Raw genomic sequence first — 26,679 nt, forward strand, 5'->3', positions numbered from 1 at the left:
AAAAAAAAAAAAAAAAAAAAAAAAAAAAAAAAAAAAAAAAAAAAAAAAAGCCTATCTCAGGAAAAGAAACAAGCTTCTCGTGAGGAACATTCTTTCTTAAGTTTGTCCACAAATTGCAAACTTTGAAATAAGGGAGATAAAAGTGTAACAAAAAAAAAAAAAAAAACTATGAAGAGATGCGTATACTTGAGAAGATTGACGTGTATGAAGACGAGGAATCTCTTGAGTAGTAAAGAGGATTATGTTCAAGAAATAACCTAAATAGTCTATTGATACGACTCACTTTATAATTGTTACAAATGATTTGATCTAAATAGCTCTAAGACGCGTGGTGAAGATATCTTATATAATAAGTTTGTATAAGACTGGACCTTAAAGAGGACTTTGCCAAATAGGGAGCTAGAAATATAATTTCATGAGATGATTCACTCTTCTCGTATAGGGAAAATAGATGAGTAGTTCGAGTGTTGGATTTCGAAACTTTAACAATGGGGCTCCACCCTCTTACTAGCCCGAGGGAACTTAGTTTATTATTGGTTCATTAGAAAATTAGAGATAAAAGTAAGATATAATTACACGGGTAAAACAAACTTGTGACAATATTGTAACTACAAATAACTCGTGAAAGATTAACTTGCATGTAGTGGTAATATTAATGGACACAACTTAGTCTAAAGTACATAAGAATACAACTCTAATCCTATAATAGAGTGACATTAAGTTAATAAATGAAAATTAATGGATTAAAAATATTAATTAATTAATTAATTAATTTTGTATAGTTTATAATCTGTAGACCTATAAGATTCTCCTATTAGCTCTTATCAATTTAGTTGAAAAGAAATTGAAATGTTCACATCAAGATTTGATATATTTAATATATTTAATGTATGAGAGATAAATATATTTAATTTATAGTGTTCAAATCGAGATATTAAATATAAAAGAAGAAAAATATATTTATAGTATTTGATACATTTTTATGAGCTAGCAAGAGACATTATGTGTTAAAATATCATCCGTAGCTCATTAATGTAAAACCCAATAATCGTATGAGCCAATTGACTGTGCATTTTTAGGAAAATGATTTAGGTCTTTACAAATAAAGATACCTATATATTTTAGGAAAATGATTTAGGTCTTTACCAATAATACCTATATATTTTAGAAATAAATTGTCTAGCTTGTGCTGTAAATACCCTCCACCCGACCCATGTTTTTATCCCAAGAAATCCAAAGTAGTGTCTATAGAGTGTCTTGTAGTCTCTTATCGATTGGTGTTAATAAAGAGTGCGAGTGTTTTCTACAAAGAATTGTGTTCAACAATTTGGTATCAGAGCGAGGTTGATGTAGGTTGTCTGATCTCTTAGAATTCTTAGTATGCTCTGTGGTTGCAGCTCTGTCCGATCTTCCATATTAGAAATAATTTCTTAAAATTATTAGTGAGTGAGTTTCTTTTGTATCGTGAGTAGTCCGTGATTCTGCAAGCTTATTTGATATTACTGAGGTATTACCAACACGATGAGTGATTTCCAAATTTGTTGGAAGAATTAAGAAACTCAACACCAACAACTACAATACGTGGACAACGTGCATGATGTTCTATTTACCATGACAATACCTTGGAAAGGTTGTTGGTGGGAGTGAAACTACGCGTCAGAGGAGGGTTCTAATGGCCGCAAATAGAGTAAAAGTAGGTAAAACAATGTTTGCCTTAAAAAACAACAATCGAAGAAAAGATGTTAGATCATATTTGGGATGACAAGACACCGACAGAAGCATGAGACACGTTCGTGATGCTATTCTCAAGGAAGAACGATACAAGACTACAACTTCTAGAGAACGAGCTGTTATCAATTTCACAACGTGACATGACAATTGCTTAGTACTTCCACAAAGTCAAGTCGGTTTGCGGGGAGATTACTGAACTAGACCCGAAATCTGCCATTGGAGAAGCTCGAATGAAGAGGATCATTATCCACGGATTGGGACCAGAATATAGAAGTTTCGTTATTATTGTACAAGGATGGCCCTGTCAACCATCATTTGTAGAGTTCAAAAATTTGTTAGCAGTCAAGAAGTCATGTCTAAACAAATGGGAGGCATCACATTAAAGGGTGAAGAAGAAACACTCTACACAAATTAAAGTAGGAGCAATAATAAGCAGTCTACCAAACATGGATAAAAAAATGGTGAGAAAGGAAGAAACCACCAAGGAACTGCACAACCAGGGAGAGCTCAGAAGAACGAAAACAAGAGCTCTCAAAGGAAGAGATTTGAAGGTATTTGCTACAATTGCGGGAAGAAGGGCCACATGTCTAGAGATTGTTGGTCAAATAAAAAATGTGCCAAAAGCAATGTGGCATCCTCCAACATGGAGATGGAGGAAGAATGAGATGCAGAGGTACTATATGCCATAGAAGAAGACAAGCTAGCACTCATAGCGATGTGGGAGAGCATATCGATTATGAGTATGACTCGATCATTGATTCAAGATTCTCAAACTACATGACTGACGACCGGAGAAAATTGTAAAACAAGAAAGAGTACATAGAAATTCGTATGATATGCACAACAAATAACACACAGTTGTCAGTTGCTCAGATCGATAATATGACAATCATGCTTGACAATAAATCTGGTACAAGGTCACTACATAATGTTTATCATGTATCGAATATAAAGAACTTGTTTTTAGTGTCACAACTAACAATGTCAGGAAACTACTTATTTGGGTAAGAAGATGTGAATGTCTATGAAAATGTTAAGGTAATAGGAAAGCCAACAATGGAAGTGCGAAGAGTGGAGTCCATTACGTGCTATATGTAGAGTCTACCTATGTTGACAAGACCCAGAAGAATGAGACAACAGATCTATGACATGCAAGATTGGGACATGTTGGTTACCACAAGTTGAAGCTCATTATGGAGAAATTCGTGCTCAAAGGCTACCTCAACTTGAAGTCAAAACATACGTTGTTTGCGTTAGATGTCAATATGGTAAATCTCATCAATTATCAATTTACCATGCAAAGAGTCAAATTTCAAAGCAAAGAAACCATTAGAGTTAATTCACTCTAATTTGTTCGGTCCAGTCAAACAAGCATTGATCAGCAAAATGCGGTATATGGTGACGTTCATTGACGACTATTCAAGATATATGTGGATTTTCTTTATGAAAGAAAAGTCTAACATATTCTCAAAATTTCAAGAATTCAAGATGATGATAGAAGGAGAAGTATGGAAAAACATATGGAAAAACATCACAAAACTTGGTTTGGTAGAAAGCGATGGAGAAAGAAATTATTGCTCTGGAGCATAATCAAACTTGGGAACTAGTGCCAAAGACTAGGAGATGTCTAACTCATCTATTGCAAGTGGGTCTACAAAATAAAGCGTCGACCAAATGGATCAATTGGGAGATACAAGGTTCGACTCGTCGTTTAAGGGTTTTTTCAACAATATGGACTAGACTATGATGAAGCATTCAGTCTAGTGGCAAAGATCACTACCGTACGGATCCTGCTAGCATTCGCGACAAGTAAAGATTGAAAACTATGACAGATGGATGTGAAGAATGCTTTCTTGCATAGAGAGTTAGACAAGGAGATTTATATGAACCAACAAAAGGAATTTGAGAGTGCAACTAATCCTAATCATGTATGTAAGCTTAAAAAATCCTTTACGTATTGATGTGGTTATTCAGTTGCGCATTCAGACTTAAGCTTATTCATCAAAGAATGAGAAGAAAAATTGACAATTGTGTTGGTCTATGCGGACGATTTGATTATCACTGGGCATGACGAAAGAGAAATTTATCAAATAAGAGAAAATTTAGTAGTGCCATTTCAAAAGAAAGAGCTAGAAGAGCTTAAACACTTTTTGGGTCTAGAAGTTGATCGCACAGATGAAGGATTCTTTCTCTGTCGACAAAATTATACAAGAGATATGCTTAAGAAGTTTAGCATGTTGGAGTGCAGGCAAGTTTCAACATCGATGGAGACAAAAGCCAAGATTTGTGCACATGAAGGCAATGAGTTGAATGATAAAACGAAATACCGGCAACTAGTAGGTATTCTTATCTACCTAACTTTAACTCGGCTTAATATTTCTTATGCAGCTGGAGTCATGAGTCGGTACATGCAAAGTCCAAAGAAGTCTCATTTGGATGCAGCCCGACAGATCTGGTGATATGTCAAAGGTACAATCGATTATGTTATTTTGTACAAAAGAAGCAAAGACTACAAGTTAGTTGGATACTGTGATGCTGACTATGTAGGAGACACGATACTCAAAGATCAACCACTGGGTATCTGTACAAGTTTGGTTCGGGAACAATTGCTTGGTGCAACAAAAGACAACCAACAATATCATTGTCAACTACAAAAGCATAGTATAAAGTAACTGGAGCAGCTCAGAAAATTGTCTATCTAATACCATTTCATTGCGACAACCAATCTGCGATTCGTCTAGTAGAAAATCTGGTGTAGAAAAATGCATGTGGAGGTGTTGGGATTTATGCCCTAAAGCCTAGTAATTAATTATTTAGTTTTTAACAATAATTTTTATTATTTTATTTGTAATTTAATTGTTATCCATGGTATGAAAATCCAAGGTTATTAATGTAATCTTGAACAATATGTGGTTGACATACAAGTGGATTGTGTTCAAGTAATAACATAAAGAGTCTATAGTATATGGATAAGGTTGGGTGCCTTATTCTTGTAACACTATTGATACGACCTACTTTGTAATCGTTACAAATGATTTGATCCAAATTGTTCATGTGGAGACATGTAAGTGGGGGTATCCTATATAATGAGTTTATATAAGACTGGACCAAGAAATATTTAATCTCTCTTTATAAATCCGTTAATTGAGAAGATTAATATTTCACATGATGATCATATGCGACTCGATCTTAATCCTGAATGAGTTATGAACTTCTACCTGTGAGGGCTTGTCCTTTAATTTACATGGGTGAGAATGACTCTTTAGTCGATTTAATGTCTACCATTTTGGGGATTTGACCAAATAGGGAGTTGGGAACATAGTATCATGAGATGGAATTCACTTCTCAAGGAAGTAGATGAGCTATTCTCTTAAGTACTGATTTCGGGACTTGAACAATGGGGCCTCCACCCTCTCATTGTCCCGAGAGGGACTTGGTTTATGAATGGATCATAAACAAATTGTTCATTAGATCCTCAGTGGTACTTAAGGTGAAAGATGTAATTAGAGGGGTAAAACGGACTTTTGATCCAACTGTAATTATGAACAACTCGTGAAGGATCGACTTGTTTGTAATAATTATATCAATGGACATAACTTGTCCTATAGTGCATAAGAGTGCAACTCTAGGTCTACCGTAGAGTGACCTATAGTTAATGAATGGAAATTGATTTATTAAAGAGTTTAATTAATTAATTTGATATATTGGAGCTTATAATCGGTAGGTTCATAAGATCTCATTGGTAGCTCATAGTAATGCTAAAAGGTTGAATTTATTTGAAAGAAAATTGGGAGGGTTCAAATTGACATTTAATATATTAGATATATTAAATATAAAAGAGAAAATAAATTTAATTTGAAATGTCAAATTAATATTTAATATATTAAATAAATAGAGAAAATATATTTAATTTGAAGTGTTCTAAATATAAATCGAAAAAAATATATTAATTTGAAAGGTTCAAATTAATATTTAATATATTAGATATATTAAAAAAGAAATATATATTTATTGTATTGGATACTGTCAAACATTTAAGTCAATTAATGAATTTTGATAGCTTAAATAAAAATATATTTAAAATTTAAAAGAGTTTCAAATTAATTAATAGAATATCTTATAATATCTAAATATAAGTTATTGTATTCTAATATATTAAATATACAAATATATTATTTGACAAAGATTATCTAAGAGTCCTATAAATAGGACCTTCGGGTTGAGTCAAAACATACGAATCCCTCCCACTTTCTCTAGAGAATGAAATTATATCTCCATAGAATTTTCGAAACTCTCCTCAATCCCTTTCAGATTTTCTTTCAAGAGTCTCCCAAAAGCCTTGACCTTGTGTTCGAGACATAGTAAGGAAGATCTTGTATAATGTTGAAGAACTTCTACATGGTTGGAATACTCCAAGGAGTCTTGCAGTAGAGTTCTATTTATTACTTTTCTTCTAATTCTTAATAAAATCAAAATGGTTCCCAATGCTTGAGCTACGTGGATGAAGAGTTTATTCCCTTTGGGAGGTGTACTACCATTTCATTAGAGAGGAAGTCCTGAAGGAAGAAATCAAGATGTAACAGATCAAGACAGATGATCAAGTAGTAGATTTGTTTACCAAAAGGGTTGAATACTGACAAATATGAAAGCTTTCACTATTAGCTCAGCATGGTGCAGCGAATGAGGACTAGTGATGGGTGTACTAAAATATTATCACTAGCCCAATAAGATCAAGTCCAATAATCGTATGAGCCAATTGTATGTGCAGTTTATGAAAATGATTTAGATATTTTAGGAATAAAGATAACTAAATATTTTAGGAAAACTATTTAAGAATTTTAAGAATAAATGGTTGATATTTTAGAAATAAATTGAGACTGCAATAAATATCCCTTCACCCACCCATGTTTTCATCTAAAAAAAATTCAAAACACAAAGTACAGCACTGTCTGTAGACTGTCTTGTAATCTCTTTTCGATTGTGTTAATAAAGAGTGCAAGTGTTTCCCACAATTGTGTTCAACATTATGAACCTATAAATTATAAACTTCCATAATAGAAAATTAATTAAACTATTTCTGAATAGATTTTCATTCATCAACCGTAAAGTACTCCACTATAGACCTATTGATGCTCTTATGCACGGTACAATAGGTTGTATTTATAAATACGGTAGCAAAGTCAATCTTTCAAGAGTTATGCATAATTACAACTAGATAAAAAGTATGTTTTACTTATTTTTCACCTTTAAGTATGGTTCTCTAATAAGCAATTTGTTTATGATCCAACCATAAACTAAGTTACTCTCGAGCTAATGAGAGGGTGCGACCCCATTGTTCAAGTCTCGAAATCAACACATAAGGGAACTACTGATCTACTCCTGTTATGAGAAATGAGTGAATTCCATCTTGTAAGATGATGTTTCTAGCTCCGTATTTGGTCATGTTCCCGAAATTCATAAGATGATGTTTCTAACACGTAAGGGAACTACTGATCTACTCAGAAGTTCATGACTCACTCAAGATTAAGACCCAATCACATAAGATCATCTTATGAAATATTAATTTTTTCAATTAATGAATTTATAAGGAGAGATTTAATATTATTTGGTCTAGTTTTATACAAATTCATTCTATATATAGTGCCCGCACTCATATGTCCCTACATGATTTTTGTAACAATTATAAAAGTGAGTTACCCTACAGGTTTCTACTTAACATGATTTTCTCTGATGTCAGCCACATGTTATTCAAACTAATAAAATTGGTTTTTTCATATCGTGAATAATATTAAATTTAAAATAAAATAATCAAAATTATTATTTAAAAATTAATTAATTAATTACAGGACTTTAGAGCATAAATCGTGATCATAACTATTGATGCGACTATCAAGTCACACAAGTCTTGGTACAATTTCCACACACAAAGATGAGTAATTGCAAAAATAGAATAACTATCAAGTTATGATGGATTTATTATTGGTCAATCATAATGATGTATTAATATGAAGAGTTAGATCTAGGAGCATTCAAATTGAGTTTTGGGGTTAGATCGGGTTGACCCTCAAAACCCACTTGGCAAAGTAGGAGCCTCGACTTCTAGTCCAAGTTCCTCTCTCCCTCTCGCCATGTGGGTTTTGGAGTGTGGTTTAGGTCAAGGTTTCGTTTGTTTCTTAAAGACAATGCATAGGTGCTACCATGCTCAAACCAAAGACACGACGAGTAGTGTTGAAATGTTGCATAAAGCGTCCTAACACTACAAAACTACCTCCCAAACAAGTGCACACGCCTCTCCTTTTTCAATTTTTAGTGTTCATGCTAAAGACAATGTCTCAACAAATTCTATCACATTTTTTTTTTCTCTGTACGTATATCTTGTTTTGGAATGTAATTTTGGAAGATTTTTTATGTACGTATGTTGAATAAACATTCAAGGTTATTTTCTTCGGTGACTTTTAAATTCAAAAGCTATGGGAAAAGCGAAAGACCAAAAGTCTTATTGATGAAAAATCAAGAGTTGTATAAGAAATAATGAGTTTTGATGGAGTTTTTATTACTTCAGTTTTAGAGTGTTTTAGTTTTAGAGTGTTTTTATTTCTCCACTTACAGAAGAAAAAATAGTGTGATTGAGATTTTTTTTTTTTTTGCTTTTTCAAGTACAAGAAAGATAATGAAATGGGAAGTTTTGGAGACAACTTCGGAGTTTAGAAGATAAATTTTTGAAGCTCAAGATCATGAAGATAACGTAAGAGATAGGATATTGCCACACAAACACACAAATAATACGATAAGAAAACAAAATAATTAAAACTGGGTTGAAACCAAAGCATATGAGTGGTGTTAGATCAAGATCGACGTGGGAGGTAGTAGCCATACATTCCGTATACGGTTTGGAGAATAAGGAGCACAAAACCGATCGAAGCAGAAAGAGTAGAGATAATGGTCCACGGATTTTGAAAGTTGACATCTTTGAGAGTCGTCCACCATATTCTCCATGGCCTTTTACAATGCTCATTCACTAAACGGTAGACGGAATAGTAGTCCAAAAAGCTCAAAACCTCGCCTTTGGCCAGCTGGTTGAATGAATCTACCTCACCTTTCTTCAGTAGATTACCCATCAAGACGACGAAAGAGCCTACTATGTTATCAATCCCAGAAAGCTTCTCAAATGCCATCGCGTTCAATAAGCCTGATTCAATGTTAGCATTCATTTCGATGAACGGGAGGCTCAATATACCTTTGTTTTCATCAAAACTCACGGCCCTAAGGTTCCACCCTTTCTCAAGTTTGATCCCAGCTTTATGGAAGCGAGTGGCTAGCCGAATCTCATGACTCGTTCCCAAGTGGCTGACTTGAAGTTTACTCCATCTAGGCAATACGTTAATATTCAATTCCCACCTATACATATCCAGAAGGTGCAAGTAGTCTTTCTCCATTGCACCGGTGCCGACGCTATCGGATTCCCAAACAAGCGATTTGACATTAAGTGGATGCATCACAAACTGTGTTTCAAATCATCAAACATAATTATATTAGTTAGAAGTAATAAGATAGTAAATAAGATAGTACTAGTGTAACAGCTCAAGCCCACCGCTAGCAGATATTATCCTCTTTAGACTTTCCCTTTCGGGCTTACTCTCAAGGTTTTTAAAGCACATTTGCTAGGGAGAGGTTTCCACATCCTTATTAGTGTAACGATCCAAGTCCACTATTAGCAGATATTATCCTCTTTGGGCTTTCCCTTTCGGGCTTACCCTCAAGGTTTTTAAAACACGTTTGCTAAGGAGAGGTTTCCACACCCTTATTAGTGTAACGATCCAAGTTCACCATTAGCAGATATTGTCCTCTTTGGACTTTCCCTTTCGGGCTTACCCTCAAGGTTTTTAAAACACGTCCGCTAAGGAGAGGTTTTCACACCCTTGTTAGTGTAACGATACAAGTCCACCTCTAGCAGATATTGTCCGTTTTGGGCTTTCCCTTTCAGGTTTACCCTCAAGGTTTTTAAAACATGTAAGCTAGGGAGAGATTTCCACACTACCGCTGACAGATATTATCCTCTTTGGACTTTTCCTTTCGATCTTTCTTTCAAGATTTTTAAAACATGTTTGCTAGGGAGAGATTTCTACACCCTTGTTAGTGTAACGACCCAAGTCCACCACTAGTAGATATTGTTCTCGTTGGGCTTTCTCTTTCGCACCTCCCCTCAAGGTTATTAAAACGCATTTGCTAGGGAGAGGTTTCCACACCTTTATAAAAAATGTTGTGTTCCCTCTCCAAATTGAAAACCTCTCCTTAATAGGAAAGTTAAAAGAAAAAAAAGCTTAAGAAGGATAATATCTACTAAAAGTGGGCGATACACATACTTTGTTCTTTCCTGGCTTTAAGATGGAATACAGCTTGTCAAGAAGCATCATGGGCAATTGATTCTCAAGCAGCAACATATCTCGCTGTACATCCACATTGTTAAATTTCAGTAAATATTTATCTTCCAAAAAGATATGCATTATTAAACAACCATCCAAGATCATGAGCTCCAAAAATTTGAGTGGTTCTTTTTTCCATTTATCATCAAGTTTATCGTATGATCCTTGCAGATCTCCCAACATGTTCCACAGCCCACTCACAATCTTTTCAGTGGTCAATCCTCTGCAGCTCTTTTTAAAGTACCAAAGTGCTTCATGTTTCTTCTTCTCCATGGGCATCAAATGCAGCTCCCCATGGTGATATGGCCCGAACGATACCAGCTTCGGTTTAAATGCGTTTGGATTAACATTCATTATATGCTCTGGTATTCTATAGATTGAAGCTCCAATGCCTTTGCTTTCTATAGATTGAAGATTTGCCAAATGGGATTCCAGATTTTGGATAATCGTTTCCACCATTGTATCCATGTTCTTGAGTGGTGACAACTACTTACCCTTTATAGACCCTTACTTTCCTTTGCTTGACATCTAAGAATGTGTCTCATTTAAATTCCAGCATTTCTCTTTTACCTTTGCTCACTCAATTGAGCTATTCTCATTCTCTTCTTGCTTACTCACTTCAATACAAATACCCTTAAATCTTCAAAAATTTCTATAATATTTTAAACTTTAAAAAATACCGTTCACGAGTTTTCAAAAGTTTCGTTAATACCCATGAAATACTTTTTATAAATTTCAAAAATATCTTTATTGTTAGACAAACACGACTCTCCACAATGATATGATATTGTCCACTTTGTGTTTATAAACCTCTATAAAGTTTAACACTTTGTTTAAAAAATACCCTTCATGAGTTTTCGTTAATACCCATGAAACATTTTTTATAAATTTAAAAACTATCCTTATTGTTAGACGAACACGACGCTCCACAATGATATGATATTGTCTACTTTGTGTTTATAAACACATGATCATTTCCTAAATTAGCCGATGTGGGACTTTCATCATCCAACACCTCCCAATGGTATGATATTGTCCACTTTGTGTTTATAAACCCATGATCATTCCCTAAATTAGTCGTAGTTCGACATTTTAAGGATTGACACGACTAAGTTTAAGGCATGGCTCTAATACCATGTTAGACGAACAGACTTTCCACAATAGTATGATATTGTCCACTTTGAGCATATGCTCTCATGGCTTTGCTTTGAGCTTTCCCAAAAGGCGTCACACCAATTGAAAGAGTGTTCTTTGTTTATAAATCCATGATCATTCCCTAATTAACCGACGTGGGACTTTCATCATCCAACACTTATTATTAATACCACGTTTCATAGATGGTTTTTAAAAATATCCATAGATAGTTTTCTTCTAGTGGTAAAAAGATTTTAAACTTCTTTATTTTTATTTATTTTTATTTTTATAAAGGTAAAAGGAGGTTAATGCTACTGTTAAAATTTTATAGGTATTTTTAAACACAGTATTCATAGCAAGGATATTTTAAAACTTTTTTAAAAATTGGTATGGATGAAGCTTTCTAAAATTTAAGGGTATTTTTTGTTTTTTTTGTTTTTATTTGCATAGAGTTGGGAGCTCGAAGACGATTAGCTAATCCATAAACAAAGCTGATCAGAGATCAATGAATGTTGCTCGACTCCACCCACGAGCACCTTCGCCTAATTAGAAATCAAAGTAGTTTTGAAATCCATCTCTTTTTCTTCTTCTATTTTTCTGCCTTTTATTTTCAAGGTAATGTAACCGTTGAAAAAAAAAAGTTCGTTAGAGAATTCGCGAGAACTTCGATGAGTCGCCTGAGTTTTGGTAGCCCTAATCATTTACACGTTTTGCCCCTCATGTTTCAATCCATACAACAACTGAATATCTCCTCATTAACCAAAAATCTTAATTAACCAAAGATCTTCTGCTTAAGCCCACCACTAGTAGATATTATCCTCTTTGCGGTTTCCCATTCGAGCTTCTCCTCAATATTTTTTAAACACATTTACTAGGGAGAGATTTCCACATCCTAATTAGTGTAACGACTCAAGTCCACCGCGAGCAGATATTGTCACCTTTGGGCTTTCCCGCTCGAACTTCTCCTCAAGGATTTTAAAAAAGAAAATTTCTCCCTAGCACGAAAGCTCAAAAAAGGAATGAGCTTGAGCTAAGTAGAGATAAGACATACTTTGTTATGCTCTTGCTCTCCCTCTCGCATTAACATGGAACATAACTTATCAAGAAGCTTCATGGGCAGCTGATTCTCAAGTAGCAACATATCTCGCACTACATCCTTGAGTGACAACATCCATAAAGATGAAGGTTTCTACAAAACTTGCATAAATAAACAACCATCCAAGATCATGAGCTCCAAAAATTTGGCTGGTTTTGTTTTCCATTTATCATCAAGTTTATCATACGATCTTTGCAGCGCTTTTCAAAGTAGCGAACTCCCCGTGGTGATATGGCCCAAACGATATCAGCTGCGGTTTGAATGTGTTTGGATTAACCTTCTTTATATGCTCTAGTATTCTATAGATTGAAGCTCTATTGCCTTTGCTTTCAAGATGGTCGGGAAGATTTGCCAAATGGGATTTTAGATTTTGGGTAATCTCGATCCTGCATCCTTATCCCGTGGTGGTGACCACTCCATTACTCCTATGACCTACTAATTTAGTATTAAATTATAGTTTACCATCTATATTATATTTGATTAATATTTATAACGACAATTAGTTTCTTTTGCTTGACATCCAAGAATTGTCTCATTCTGAGACGACCAGATCCACCACTAGCAGATATTATCCTTTTTGGGCTTTTTCTTTCGGGCTTCCCCTCAAGGCTTTAAAACGCGTCTGTTAGGGGAAGGTTTCCACACCCTTATAAATGGTGGTTTGTCCTTCTCCCCAACCAATGTGAGACATCACAATCTAGATCCACCGCTAGCAGATATTGTCCTCTTTGGACTTTCCCTTTCGGGCTTCCCCTGAAGGTTTTAGAACGCGTATGCTAGGGAAGGTTTCCACACCCTTATAAATGGTAGTTTGTTCTTCTCCCCAACCAATGTTTGGGCTTTCCCTCCACCGGTAGCAGATATTGTCCTCTTTGGGCTTTCCCTTTCGGGCTTCCCCTGAAGGCTTTAAAACGCGTCGTCTGCTAGGGGAAGGTTTCCACACCCTTATAAATGGTGGTTTGTTCTTCTCCCCAACCAATGTTTGGGCTTTCCCTTTCGGGTTTCCCCAGGCTGGACGCGTCTGCTAGGGGAAGGTTTCCACACCCGGTTTGTTCTTCTCCCCAACCAATGTTTGGGCTTTCCCTTTCGGGTTTCCCCAGGCTGGATGCATCTGCTAGGGGAAGGTTTCCACACCCTTATAAATGGTGGTTTGTTCTTCTCCCCAACCAATGTTTGGGCTTCCCTTTCGGGTTTCCCCAGGCTGGTGGTTTGTTCTTCTCCCCAACTAATGTTTGGGTTGTTCTTCTCCCCAACCAATGTTTGGGCTTTCCCTTTCGGGTTTTCCAAGGCTTTAAAACGCGTATGTTAGGGGACTTCTCCCCAACCAATGTTTGGGCTTTCCCTTTCGGGTTTTCCAAGGCTTTAAAATGCGTATGTTAGGGGAAGGTTTCCACATCCTTATAAATGGTGGTTTGTTCTTCTCCCCAACCAAGGTGGGACATCACAATCCACCCCTCTTCGGGCTTTCCCTCAAGGCTTTAAAACGCGTCTTCTAGGGAAAGGTTTCCACACCCTTATAAATAGTGGTTTGTTCTCCTCCCCAAGCAAGGTGGGACATCACACATTCAAATTCCAGCAATTCTCTTTTTGCTTTGCTTACTCAATTTAATTATTCTCATTTAATTTCCCGCATTTCTCTTTTTCCTTTGCTTACTCAATTTAATTATTCTCATTTAATTTTTCGACTTTTCCTTTGCTTACTCAATTTAATTATTCTCATTTAAATTCCCCTTTTCTCTCTCTCTTTTTTTTCTTACTCAATTTAATTATTCTCATTCCCTAAAATTAATGAAAATAAGTATAAATTGAAATATTTTAAATTTTTAAAAAAATCTAAAAAATATCCTTAAAATATGAAAAAAAGTTTAGTTTCAGCGGAAAAAATATCATTAAACTTTCAAAACAATTTAAAAAAATGTTTTTAAAAAATTTGGTTTTAAACATTTTTATAAACTGCAAAAAAACACATTTAAACTTTTTTAAAAACTTTATAAATACCCTTATGGTTATTATGAAGTTTCAAAAATATTTATGAACTTTCAAGATAAGATTAAGAAATTTGGAGATAATCACTGAGATATTGTTAATGGTAAAAAAAATTTACTTTTTTTTTTATAAAGGTAAATGACATTAGTGTTACTTTCAAAACTTGGTATTTTTTAAATATAGTACGGCAATGCGTTGGAGTTTTCGGGCAACACGCCTCCACGGATCCCCAAACATCTCCCTTGCCCCTTCAGCCAACACCCCACACGACTCCGACCACCTGCAACGAAGAAACAAAAAGGAAAAGTCGAGAGAGAAGACGAGTTTCCTGCGAGAATCCGAAACGACATCGATGAGTCCTAAAACGGCCAAGTCGACAACCAAACTCTTAGATAAAAGGCTGTGGTTTTTTCTTTATTCTACCGATTGTATATCATTCTGAAGGAGCCAAGATTATCAAAGCCAAGTTGATTAGCTCAATTGCATTTTGACAGTGAATGGGAGTCTCAACACACCTTGTTTTCGATGAAAATACACATGCAGTGCGTGAAGTGCCTTTCTTGTAGTGGTTTCCATTCATCTCAACACACCTTGTTTTCGATGAAAATACACATGCAGTGCGTGAAGTGCCTTTCTTGTAGTGGTTTCCGTTCATTCCCCTTGTGAAACAATAATTCCGCCCACCCTATACATATCTAGAAGGTGCGAGTAGTCATCCTCCACTAACAATTCCGGAAGATTTTTAAAACATGCTAGGGAGAGATTTCCACACCTTTACAACTTACCTTCGAGGTGAATTTGAGCATGGTTATTCTCTCACCTTAACATAGAATACACCTTGTTAAGAAGCTTCATGGGCGGCAGATCTTCCAACATGTCCCACACCTCATTCACCATGACTTCAATGGACAATCCGTAGCACCTTTTAATTTCGTGACATGCTAAATGTTTCTTCTTCTCCATGGGCAACAAATGCAGTTCCCCATGGTGGTATGGCCCGAACGATACTCACTTTGGCTTGAATGGGTTTGGATTAACCTTCTTTATATGGTTTGTGTTAGGAATCACGGATCCACTTTGAGCATAAGCTCTCGTGGCTTTGCATTGGGATTTCTCAAAAGGCCTCATTCCAATGAAAATGTATTTCCTTATTTATAAACCCATGATCATTCCCTAAATTAGCGAACGTGGGACTCATTCCCAACAATCCTCAACAATCCTCCCGTCAAACAAAGTACACTTTAGAGCCTCCCCTGAGGCCTATGAAACCCTCGAACCGTCTTGTATTCTACAGATGGAAGTTTTTTTGGGTTTCATTTCACGATCATCTCCAAGATTTGCCAAATGGGATTTTAGATTTTGGGTAGTAACTCGACCACCGTGTCCTTGTTCTGCAGTGGTGACAGCTCCATTACTCTTATGACCTACCCTTTATTAATATTTATAACATACCCTTAGTTTCCTTTGCTTGACACTCAAGAATGTGTCTTATTCAAATTCAAGCATTTCTCTTTTCCTTTGCTTACTCAATTAACTATTCTCATTCTCTTCTCCTTTGCTTTCTCAATTTAATTATTCTCATACCATAAAATTAACAAAAATATTCTTAAAAATATCTATAAAATTTCAAAAATTTCACAAATATTTTAAACTTTAAAAAAAAAAATTCTATAAAATTAAGGTTAAAAAATGTTTAATAAATACGCTCGAGTTTTCAAAAGTTTCATTAATACCCTTAAGACATTTTTTTTTATAAATTTCAAAAATACCCTTACTATTAGTACCACGTTTCAAAAATACTTGAGAGCTTTCGAAAGTAACATTAAGAAATTTGGAGATAATCAATGAGATATGATAGATGGTTTTCGTAAAGCAATTCTATGTTTGGTGAAATCTTAGAAATTTTCTTTAAATAAATGAATTAATAAAATTATATAAACTTTTAATCGTAAATATTTAATACAACGTAGGTGTCAAAAATAAAATCCACCGATTATATTAATTGAGATAGGTACATTATAAAATTATATAATTGAAAAAAAGAAAATAAGTTAAAAGAGTTATAAAAAAAAATAATTATAACGGCCTTAAATTTTTACTCATTCAGAGTCGTTATTAATGTTTCATGCTCTACTAAAATGCGGAATCTAACTCTTAAAAGAAAATATCATCTGCAATTTAAATGTTGAAAACATTTAAGAAAACATATTCATGTTTTACGTGTTTAAGTACAAAATATTGAAATTTAGAGAAAATAAAAACAAGTATAAAATAATTTAAAATGATAAATGCAAAACAACCTTTTCTAACCTAAGACTAGGAATTTAAATACGAGTCTATGCACGTGACACAGTCTCTGCTGCGATGCCGCCACCCCCCATACATGTGCGCCTTGCCTTTACCTGAAAAAATGATGTGGCACACGACCTGAGTATTTCTAAGGATACTTAGTGACTGGACCCTCGATAGGGGTCATGCAAATGCAAACCCATGCAATCATGCTCTTGGGACCTATCTCTATTCTCTAAGGGTGGCCTTCAGTCTCGGACTAATATAGATGTGTAGTACTTTCCTACACACGACCCACACGTACGAGTGTGAATCCCTATGGGGCTCGCACACCCCCTGGACCTTCTCTGATAAGCTAATTTGTAGCGACGTCTGGAGGTCAGCGAAACCCCTTGGTGTCTTGCTCCCCATGAACACCCTCATCATCATACTCGTTTGATATTTATATTCCATCTTATCATCTCTTATGACACAACCCTTTAGTCTCATCTCTTTGTTACATTAAGGAACACATGCTCGTTTGATATTTATATTAATATCATTTTTATGCTTTTAGGGTTGTGTCCTATGTCGGTCTATGCTTTATATGGAAAATATCAACATATTAAGACAAACGTCATGCAATCATCGTACTCATTATATCGCCAAAAAGTGCATCAAGCCTATCAAGTACGTCATATATTAAACTATATATATTACGCACATCATCAAGCATCTTAACTCTACTGGTTGGAATTGGATGCCTCCCTAACTTCTAACCTTCAAAAAGCTACCGTCAATATCGTCAAGTTTACTCGAAGTATTTTATCTGCCAACTATGAAGGATATGTCCAGATGATAAATTTCTGAAACCATGTATTTGAAGTTGTATTAAGTTGTAGCCATATTCGGGTTGCAAGCTCAATATCTTGCAAATGATCACGTAATTCTTGGTTGTTGGTTTTCAGGTGTTGCATTACTTCTTTGTCAAGCAGATCCAATGCTTAACGATGGTCAGTTTGGAAACGATGAATCGAGAAAATCCATGCTCGAAGACGTACTCTAAAAGATAATCGAGAAAGTGGTGAGAGATCATGAAGATGGGATTGACGATGGGTCTTCGAGTGATTAGTTATTGAATCGATCCGGTTCTTCTTTTCTAACGCCCTCTGTTTTAGTTGGAGATTGAAAAGTAGTGTTTGGTTATTGCTCATTCTATCGAATGTTTTATTATATAATGAATAGTTATGTGATGTGTGCTACTATGTGGATTCAAATTGCATCAAATCTAAGCATAGTAGATATTAAATTCCTACTTAGATATGTGATCAAGGAAGGAAATTTGCTGCAAATTGTTTGGTTTGAGAAGATTGACATATATGAGGATGAGGAATCTCTTGGGATTTAAGTCATAAAAGCCTTTGTAATTAATGATTATTATTTTATCTTGAATAGCAATTAGGATCATGTTCAAGAAATAACCTATATAGTCTATTGATACCACTCAAAGTAGTTCTTTTAGGGACATACGAGTGGAGATATTTTATACAATGAGTTTGTACAAGATTGGACCTCAAAATATTTAATCTTTATTTATAAATTCATTAATTGAGAAAATTATTAATAAAAGATCATATGTGACTCGATCTTAATCTTGAGTGAATTATGAACTTTTGTCTATAAGAAATTTTCCGGTTAAGTCCTCCTATTAGCTCATAATATCACTAAAGGATCCATTTATTTGAATGAAAAATTTGAAAGGTTCTTCGAATCAATATTTAATATATTAAGTATGTTACATACAAAAAAAAGAAAAATATATTTAATTTATAAGGTTCAAATCAATATTTAATATAGCCAGAAGTCTCATGATTTTCGACTAGTGAAAATATGAATGTCTTTACACGACAAAACCCATGCCCTATCCCTTTTTAACTAACTTCCACACCCATCTCGTCATTCAACATATTAGTAAGTTCGGAGAGAGTAAGAATGTCTCGGAGAATAGAGAGAAACAAAATTCTAAGGTTAGAGCGAGTTAGGTCAAGAAAATAACCCACCTAAGGCCGCGCTCATACCACAAAGCCCACAATCTACTTCTCAGCCTAGACACACTACAACAGTACACGATCCAACAATCACGAGTGGCCCACAATTTGGACGGCCTAGTAACACCGATCCACGTGCTCGAGAAAAGCAACTTGAGACTCGTGCCTCGACCCGATTAGCAACTCGGGTGCACGTCAATCCCTCCTAGCAACATGTGTCATCACCTATTTCTACCGATTCCTTCGGCTTAGTTGGCTTAACGCGGCTTGGCTTGACTCGGCTTGTCGTCTCAAAATTTGGTCATTCGGCTCGGTATAGACTATTTGATACTGATTTCTACATTTTTTACCCTCCCAGAGTTGAATTCAACCTTATTTAAGGCGATTATGATCAGTATAATGCTCAATTCCTCAATTTAAGTTAAGTTAGATTAGGAAACTATAGTTACTACAGAAATTGAGTAATTGTTCTAATAGGAGGTATCTCGGCAACACTTGAAATGTGCTTGAAAGGATAGGCTCAACATTTATTTTAGGGAGAACGTTGGCTAAGGCCAACCAAGTAAGTGGTCTGACTATCGACATGTTTATAAGTTTATAAGTTTATGTTTGAAGGATGATACATGTTTCGTGGTTCTGCACATGTCATATACTTGATATGTGTGAAATATTTATGAAATGATATGACTATGATATGTCTGTGATATGATATGACTAGGATATGATATGTTAATGTTATGACATGTGGTGTGATATGATGTACTAATGATATCATATATGTTATGGTGTAACACATGTGACATGTGACATGCTTTATGATATGATACGTGTATGATATAATATGATATGTTGAAGGACATGTTATGTGCATGACATGACATAATAAGATGTATAGTATGAATGATACAATATTCAACCCCGATACATGTTTTAAAGGCTATGTTGTAAAATGATATGATATGAAGGGAAAATGGAATGATATACATGGTTTAATAAATGAAAAAAATGTTGGGACCTCATGCATCGGGAAATTTCTCCGTTTACGATGGGTACAGACACATACATTACAAAAAGAAAAATGATTATTATGTTTATCATAATACTACAACGGTCACTATTCCTATTGGGTGTTCGACAAGAGCACCAGAGAATGCTAGTCCGACATAGGATAGTCACTTAAGAGAATACTAATTTAAATGATAGGTCTCATTCACGATTGTATGTATTTGCATCTAACTCCAATAGTGGGTTCACTTATTAAGTATTTCTTAAGGTAGACTTAGATACTCAAATCACGTGCTATTTTTATTTTTTGTATTTTTATTTTTTTGCAGGTAAAGGCAAGGGTCCCGTGCACAATTGATGGAGGCATCACAACTTTAAAAACCATGGGACATACATAGGGTAGTTGTATTTAATTTTGTAGACTATAGGTTAGTATAGGGTATTTCTGTTTTATTTTTACTCACATTTATTTTAATTTTCCGTTGATTTGTTTTAAAAACCTTTTATTAAATATGTAAGTCCATGAAAATGTTTTATTATTATGTTTCGAATGATTATTTTCGCATAAAATAGTTAGATTATGTATACGGGAGCGACTTTAGGTCAATAAAAATCTAAGGTCATTACAATTGATACCAGAGCTCTAGGCTTTGATCTGCAACCTTCATTGTATGGAATGACATCAACAACGTTTCTTCTTCTCTTTTCTGCACAAACTTGAATTGTTCTCCTTTTTCCTTTTTCAGCCTTGTATAGCATTCATTTTGGAATGTCCAAGACGTCCACATCTATAACATTCCACCTTAGACTCGTCAAAATGTCCTTTGCCTTTGTTGTCATAATCGCCTCTGATTAGATCTGATCACCTGCCAACATCTCTACTTCTTTCTCAACCGCTTCTTCCACGACCTTTGCTTGTTCCTTGCCCTCTACTTTTGAAGCTTGAAGTTCACCTGGTGTGAATATCTTTAAGGCTGTCATTTCCTATATTGCACTCGTGCGCTTGAGCTTATGCTCATGCACTAGCAAAAAGCTTTGAAGTTCATCAATTTGCATCTCCTCAACATTATTTGCTTCTTCAATAGAACATACAATAGAATAAAACTTTGAAGTTAGAGATCGCAAAATATTTTCTACAACTGCAACATCAGTGATTGAATCACCATGCGTCCTCATTTAATTTGCAAGACTCATAACCTTGCCAACAAAATCATTCACTGATTCTCCCTTTTACATTTGGAGAATTTCAAAGTCTCTTCTAATTGTTTGAAGTCGTTGACACTTGATACTTGATACTTTCTCTTCATTGAATCCCAAATCTCATTGGACATCTTCTTCTAAAGCATTGTTTCCAAGATATTTTGATCAATGGACTGGAATAAAGAGTTCTCAACTGTCAGGTTCTTCAACTTTGATGTTGCCAACTGTTGCTGTTGAACAGCTGAGAGTAGCTCGCCTTCACTTGTCTCTTCATAACTCGTCTCCACCATATCAAAGAACTTCTTTGATCTAAAGAAATTTTTCATCAACATTGCCCAATGATCACAGTGACTATAAAATCTTGGGATGACAGGTTGAACAAAGTTATCAACTTGTATTTCTACTGTCATTCTTGTTGTTGCAAGATCACTTTGATACCATTTGTTGGTGACAACAGAGAAATTTGGTAGAACTTTAGGAGAAGAGAACTTTGCATTACTAGAAATGATGCTAAATTGTTTTTCTACCTTTTCCACCAATGCCAACATATGTATAATAAGTAATTTCATTTCCCTATCATTCCTGATCCAAAAGTCATGCGCTTAATTAAGTATGATTCATGTATAAACCAAAACCATGCCGTTAATTAAATATGAACTAATAAACCTTCATGTATATATATGTACCTATACATATATCTATAAGTAACCCTTTAACATGAATTTCATGATGATGGCAAATTCTATCACACATTTTTTTCCTACACATATATCTTGTTTTGGAATGCAATTTTGGAAGATTTTCTATGCACGTACAATAAAGATGAATTGGAAAATTTTGGAGACGACTTTGGAGCTTAGAAGAGAAATTTTTGAAGCTCGAGATTGTGAAGAGATAATGTTAGAGATAGGATATCTCCACACACACAAATAATACGATAAGAAAACAAAATAACTAAAACATGATTGAAACCAAAGCATATGAGTGGTGTTGGATCAAGATCGACGTGGCATGTAGTAGCCATACACTCCATATACGGTTTGGATAATAAGGAACGCAAAACCGATCAAAGCAGAAAGAGTAGAGATAATCGTCCAGGGACTTTGAAAGTTGACATCTTTGAGAGTCGTCCACCATATTCTCCATGGTCTTTTACAATGCTCATTCACTGAATTGTAGACGTAATTGTAGTGGCCCCACATGCCCAAAACCTCACCTTTGGCTAGCTGATTGAATGAATCTACCTCATCTTTCTCCATTAAATTACCCATCAAGATTACGAAAGAGTCTACTATGTTATCAATCCCATAAAGTTTCTCAAATGCCATCGCGTTCACTAATCCCGAATCAATATGAGCATTCATTTCGATGAACGGGAGGCTTAACACACCTCGTTTTCGATCAAAATACACGTCCATAAGGTTACACCCTTTCTTGAACTTGATCCCAGCTTTATGGAAGCGTGTGGCTAGTTGAATCTCATGACCCATTCCCAAGTGGCTTCGTTGAAGTGGTTTCCATTCGTTCCCCTTGTAGAAAACCAATTCTGCCCTATACATATCTAGAAGGTGCAAGTAGTCTCTCTCCAATAACGTCTTCTTTACCTCCGTGGGTAAGTTCCTGAACTCCCAAACAAGCGATTTGACCTTCTGTGCATGCATCACAACCCGTGTTTCAAATGATCAAACATAATTATATTAGTTAGAAGCAATAAGATGGTAAATAAAATAGTCCTAATGTAACGGCCTAAGCCCACAGTTAGTACATATTTTTTTTCTTTAGGCTTTCCCCATCGAGATTTTCCTCAAGATTTTTAAAACACGACAACAAAATTCCTATCAATAATAAAGAAAACAAGAGAAAAGTAGCATTATACAAAAATCAAAGAAAAAAAAGTAGTTAAATAGAAGATTCAAGAGGCCCCTAATGATCAATATAAATACGAATGAGCCGACTTGGTATTTGGACATTATAACTACAAAGAAGATTTTTTGGATTTTGATTCTTTCGTATCTTTATGCTAGGGATAAGTTTTTACACCCTTATTAGTGTAAGGGCCCAAGTCCACGGCTAGAGTGTCGGCTAGGGAGAGGTTTCTACAGCCTTATTAGTTTAAAAGCCCAAGTTCACCGCTAGCCGATATTGTCCTCTTTGGGCCAAGTCCACCCCTAGCATTGTTTTCTGGGCTTTCCCTTTCTAGCTTCCATTCATGGTTTCCACACGCTTATAAAGGGAGAGGTATTCACACCCTTATAAAGAATGCTTCGTTCTCCTTTCCAACTGGAAATCGCTCCCTAGCAGACGAGAGGAAGCTCAAAAGGGTGTTAGGAACCACAACTCACTCTCATGGCTTTGCTTTTGGTTTCCACAAAAAACCTCATACTAATAGAGATGTAGTCCTTACTTATAAACCTACGCTCATCCTAAATTAGCCAAAGTAGAACTCCCTCCCACCTCCCAGCAACGGAGGACTCCCTCCCAACAATCTTCAATAAAGGAAAAGCCTAAAGAGAACAATATCTGCTAGCGGTGGACTTGAGCTATTACTACTAGAAAGTAAAAGTAGAAATAGACATGCTTTGTTATGCTCCGGCATTGACATCAAATAAAGCTTGTCAAGAAGCTTCATGGGCAGCTGATTCTCGAGCAGCAACATATCTCGTAGTACATCCGTAGTAGTAAATTTCGATACATCGGTATCCTCCAACAAGACTTGCATCATTAAACAACCATCCAAGATCATAACCTCCAAAAACTTGGTTGGTTTCTTTTTCCATTCATCATCAAGTTTATCATATGATCTCTGCAGATCTTCCAACATGTCCCACAGCTCATTCACGATGTCTTCAACACACAACCCGCAGCGCCTTTCGAAGTAGCGAAGTGCCAAATGTTTCATCTTTTCCATGGGAGACAAATGCAGTTCCCCGTGGTGGTATGGCCCGAACGATACCCGCTTCGGCTTGAATGCCTTTGGATGAACCTTCTTTATATGGTCCGGTATTCTATAGATTGAAGCTCCATTGTCTTTCCTTTCAAGATCATCGGGAAGATTTTCCAAATGGGAATTTAGATTTTGGGTAATAATCTCGACCAATGCATCCTTGTTATGTAGCCGTGACAGCTCCATTACTCTTAAGACCTACCCTCTATTGTGTATATATAAATGACCCTTAGTTTTGTTTGCTTGACACCCAAGAATGTGTCTCATTGAAATTCCCACATTTCTCTTTTTCCTTTGCTTACTCACTTTAATTATTCTCATTCCTTAGAATTAATAAAAATAGGGTTGAAAAAATAATCATAATTTTTAAACTTCAATTTTTTTTAAAAAAAAAAGGTTTAGTTTTAGATGAAAACCGAACGACTGTCCACAATGGTATGATATTGTCTATTTTGAGCATAAGTTCTCGTGGCTTTGCTTTGTTGGGCTTCCCTAAAAGGCCTCGTACCAATGGAGATAGTATTTCTTGATTATAAACCGATGATCATTCCCAAAAAGGCGTATGTCAATGAAGATAGTATTTTTTGATCATTCCCTAAATTAATCAATGTTGAATGAAACCCTAAACTAGTCAATGTGGTACTTTCATCCAACACGGGCTTGTTTAAAAAAATACCATTGAACTTTTAAAAAAGTTTTAAAAAATACCGTTAGTATTTTTTAATCAAAATACTAACGTTTTCATCCAAAACTAACGTATTTTTTTAGACATTTTTTTTTTAAAGTATTTTTTAGACTAATTTTGAGATATTTTTATTTATTTAGCCTCTTGTTATTCTTTAAAAACAAAATGCTAGATAAAATAAGAATAAATATTAGATAAGTAGATAAAATTATAAGCCACTTTCAACCTGAAAATTTTATTATATTTTATAAATAAATAAATAAATAAATATATATATATATATATAAAACTAAAAAGATATAGTTTTTCACGTTCTCCTAATTATTGATGATTTTGTTAAAAAATTAAATTAATTTTTAAAATTAATGAAATGTATAACAAAATTTATTAAGATAATATGTCAGTCTTAAATACTTGGAATTTAAATATATGATATAATTAATGTTTGAGTATGTTTTTAATAAATTTTAATATATTAAATATAAAAAGGAGTCCGCCCAATCCACGCACCCCAGACTTACGTTGGCCCAGCCCATAAGGCCCCAGTCCGCATCCAAGCTCGACCCACGTTCCTCGACTTAGCACGTGCCTAGCATGTGATCAGCTCCTCAACTGCACTATTTTTGGATTGACTTCGTGGCTCCATTGGCTTGACTTGGCGGCTCGCTTCGACTCGGTTTGACGGCTTGGCGGCTTGAATTCTTGGCTTACGTGGCTCGATATACAAATTTTTATACCGTTTTTCTGGTTTCAACCCTCATGAAGCCATTTTGGTCTTATTTAAGGCATTTAAGGTTAGTAAGACTCTTATTTATTCAATTTTAGCTAGTTTAACGGCTTATATTGAAATTAATCATCATGTTTAACTAAGATATTAATATGCCCTAAATATGTCATATGAATTGATATAGGTGAGAACTACGCGTTGGAATATAGTTTTTGAGACAGTTACTGAGTAATTAGTAACTTCGGCTAAGGCCAACCAAGTAAGTAGTCTTACCGTTGAAGTTAGATAATTATATGATGTATGATGGTGCATGCCTCGTGGCTCCTGCATGCACCATAATATTTTATGCTATGCTTGTGTTCTTTATGTATTGAAATGTGATGTTATGCTATGTATGCATGTGATATCTATTATATCATTTTACGACCAAAATGAATACTAGGTAAGAAATGTTATGTCTTGCCATGTAAAGATTATGTAATGAATTACGTGATGTTTACCATGTATACATAATGCATGCATGGAATATGGTATAGATGAAATGAGGAAAAGAATGATGTTAATGCTATGTTTTAAATGTAAATCATGGGAAACTCAAGCATGTATGTGTGTCAAAGAAGCATTGGAGAGCAAGTTCGCGTTTTTGGCACTGGTATCACGACGATCTCCTTGTGCAAGTTTTCTTTCCCTCATGACCTATGAGGGAAGATGAACCAGAGCAATCAATGAGCGATTGTCGTCGAAGAAGAGTTGGACAGCGAGAATAGGCAGAACAGAAAATAAGAGAGGGAAATGCACCAAAAATCGCAATGTGTCGGGTAAGAAAAAAGGAACCCACATGAATTGGAGCAATCAATGAGCGATTGCCGTCGAAAAACATGTTGGGAGGGAGTCCTATATTAGCTAGTTTAGGGATGATCATGGGTTTATAAGTAAGAAATACATCTTCATTGGTATGAGACATTTTGGGGAAAACCAAAACAGCTTAATATCATACCATTATGAAGAGTCGTAATTCCTAACATGGTATCAAAGTTATGCCCTTAACTTAGTCATTTCAATAGAGTTCTCAAATGTCAAACAAAGAAGTTGTGACCATCGAAGGTGTAGTCAAAACTGACTAAAGTGTCGAGCAAAGAGTGTACTTTGTTCGAGGACTCCAGAGAAGGAGTTAAGCTTTGATTAAGGGGAGGCAACAACCTCCATAGGCCTCAGAGGAGTCTCTATTGTGTACTTTGTTCGGGGGGAGGATTGTTGAGGATTGTTGGAAGGAAGTCCCACATTGACTATTTAGGGAATGATCATGGGTTTATAAGACCGCCTCCATAGGCCTCACGGGAGACTCTATAGTGTACCTTGTTCGAGGGGAGGGTTGTTGGGAGGGAGTCCCACATTGCTTTATAGTATACCTTGTTGAGGGGGGGGGGGGGTT

The 26,679-nt window shown here is 35.3% G+C and overlaps 3 protein-coding genes across 3 annotated transcripts in view; 1 reads left to right on the forward strand and 2 right to left on the reverse strand.

Annotated features, from left to right (window-relative positions):
• The window catches only part of LOC111432767 (phosducin-like protein 3), a 28,426-nt gene extending 10,601 nt beyond the window's left edge, over nt 1–17,825 (forward strand). Inside the window, exon 5 of the mRNA XM_023069709.1 lies at nt 17,607–17,825. Within this exon, the coding sequence (XP_022925477.1) occupies nt 17,607–17,704 (98 nt within the window). The 3' untranslated portion in view covers nt 17,705–17,825. The remainder of the gene's footprint in view (nt 1–17,606) is intronic.
• Nucleotides 8,442–10,616, reverse strand: LOC111432766 (UPF0481 protein At3g47200-like). The gene is made up of 2 exons (XM_023069707.1): nt 10,095–10,616; nt 8,442–9,233 (listed from the first exon to the last, which is right to left on the reverse strand). Exons 1-2 carry the CDS (start codon nt 10,611–10,613, stop codon nt 8,577–8,579), a joined length of 1,176 nt encoding a protein of 391 aa, XP_022925475.1. The 5' UTR covers nt 10,614–10,616; the 3' UTR covers nt 8,442–8,576.
• A 3,913-nt stretch (nt 17,826–21,738) lies between the features above and the next one.
• On the reverse strand, nt 21,739–24,021 carry LOC111432742 (UPF0481 protein At3g47200-like). The gene is made up of 2 exons (XM_023069674.1): nt 23,470–24,021; nt 21,739–22,540 (listed from the first exon to the last, which is right to left on the reverse strand). Exons 1-2 carry the CDS (start codon nt 24,019–24,021, stop codon nt 21,887–21,889), a joined length of 1,206 nt encoding a protein of 401 aa, XP_022925442.1. The 3' UTR covers nt 21,739–21,886.
• Between the last annotated feature and the right edge of the window lie 2,658 nt (nt 24,022–26,679).

This window comes from Cucurbita moschata, unplaced genomic scaffold (assembly GCF_002738365.1).
Source record: "Cucurbita moschata cultivar Rifu unplaced genomic scaffold, Cmos_1.0 Cmo_Scf00040, whole genome shotgun sequence".
Lineage (NCBI taxonomy): Eukaryota > Viridiplantae > Streptophyta > Magnoliopsida > Cucurbitales > Cucurbitaceae > Cucurbita > Cucurbita moschata.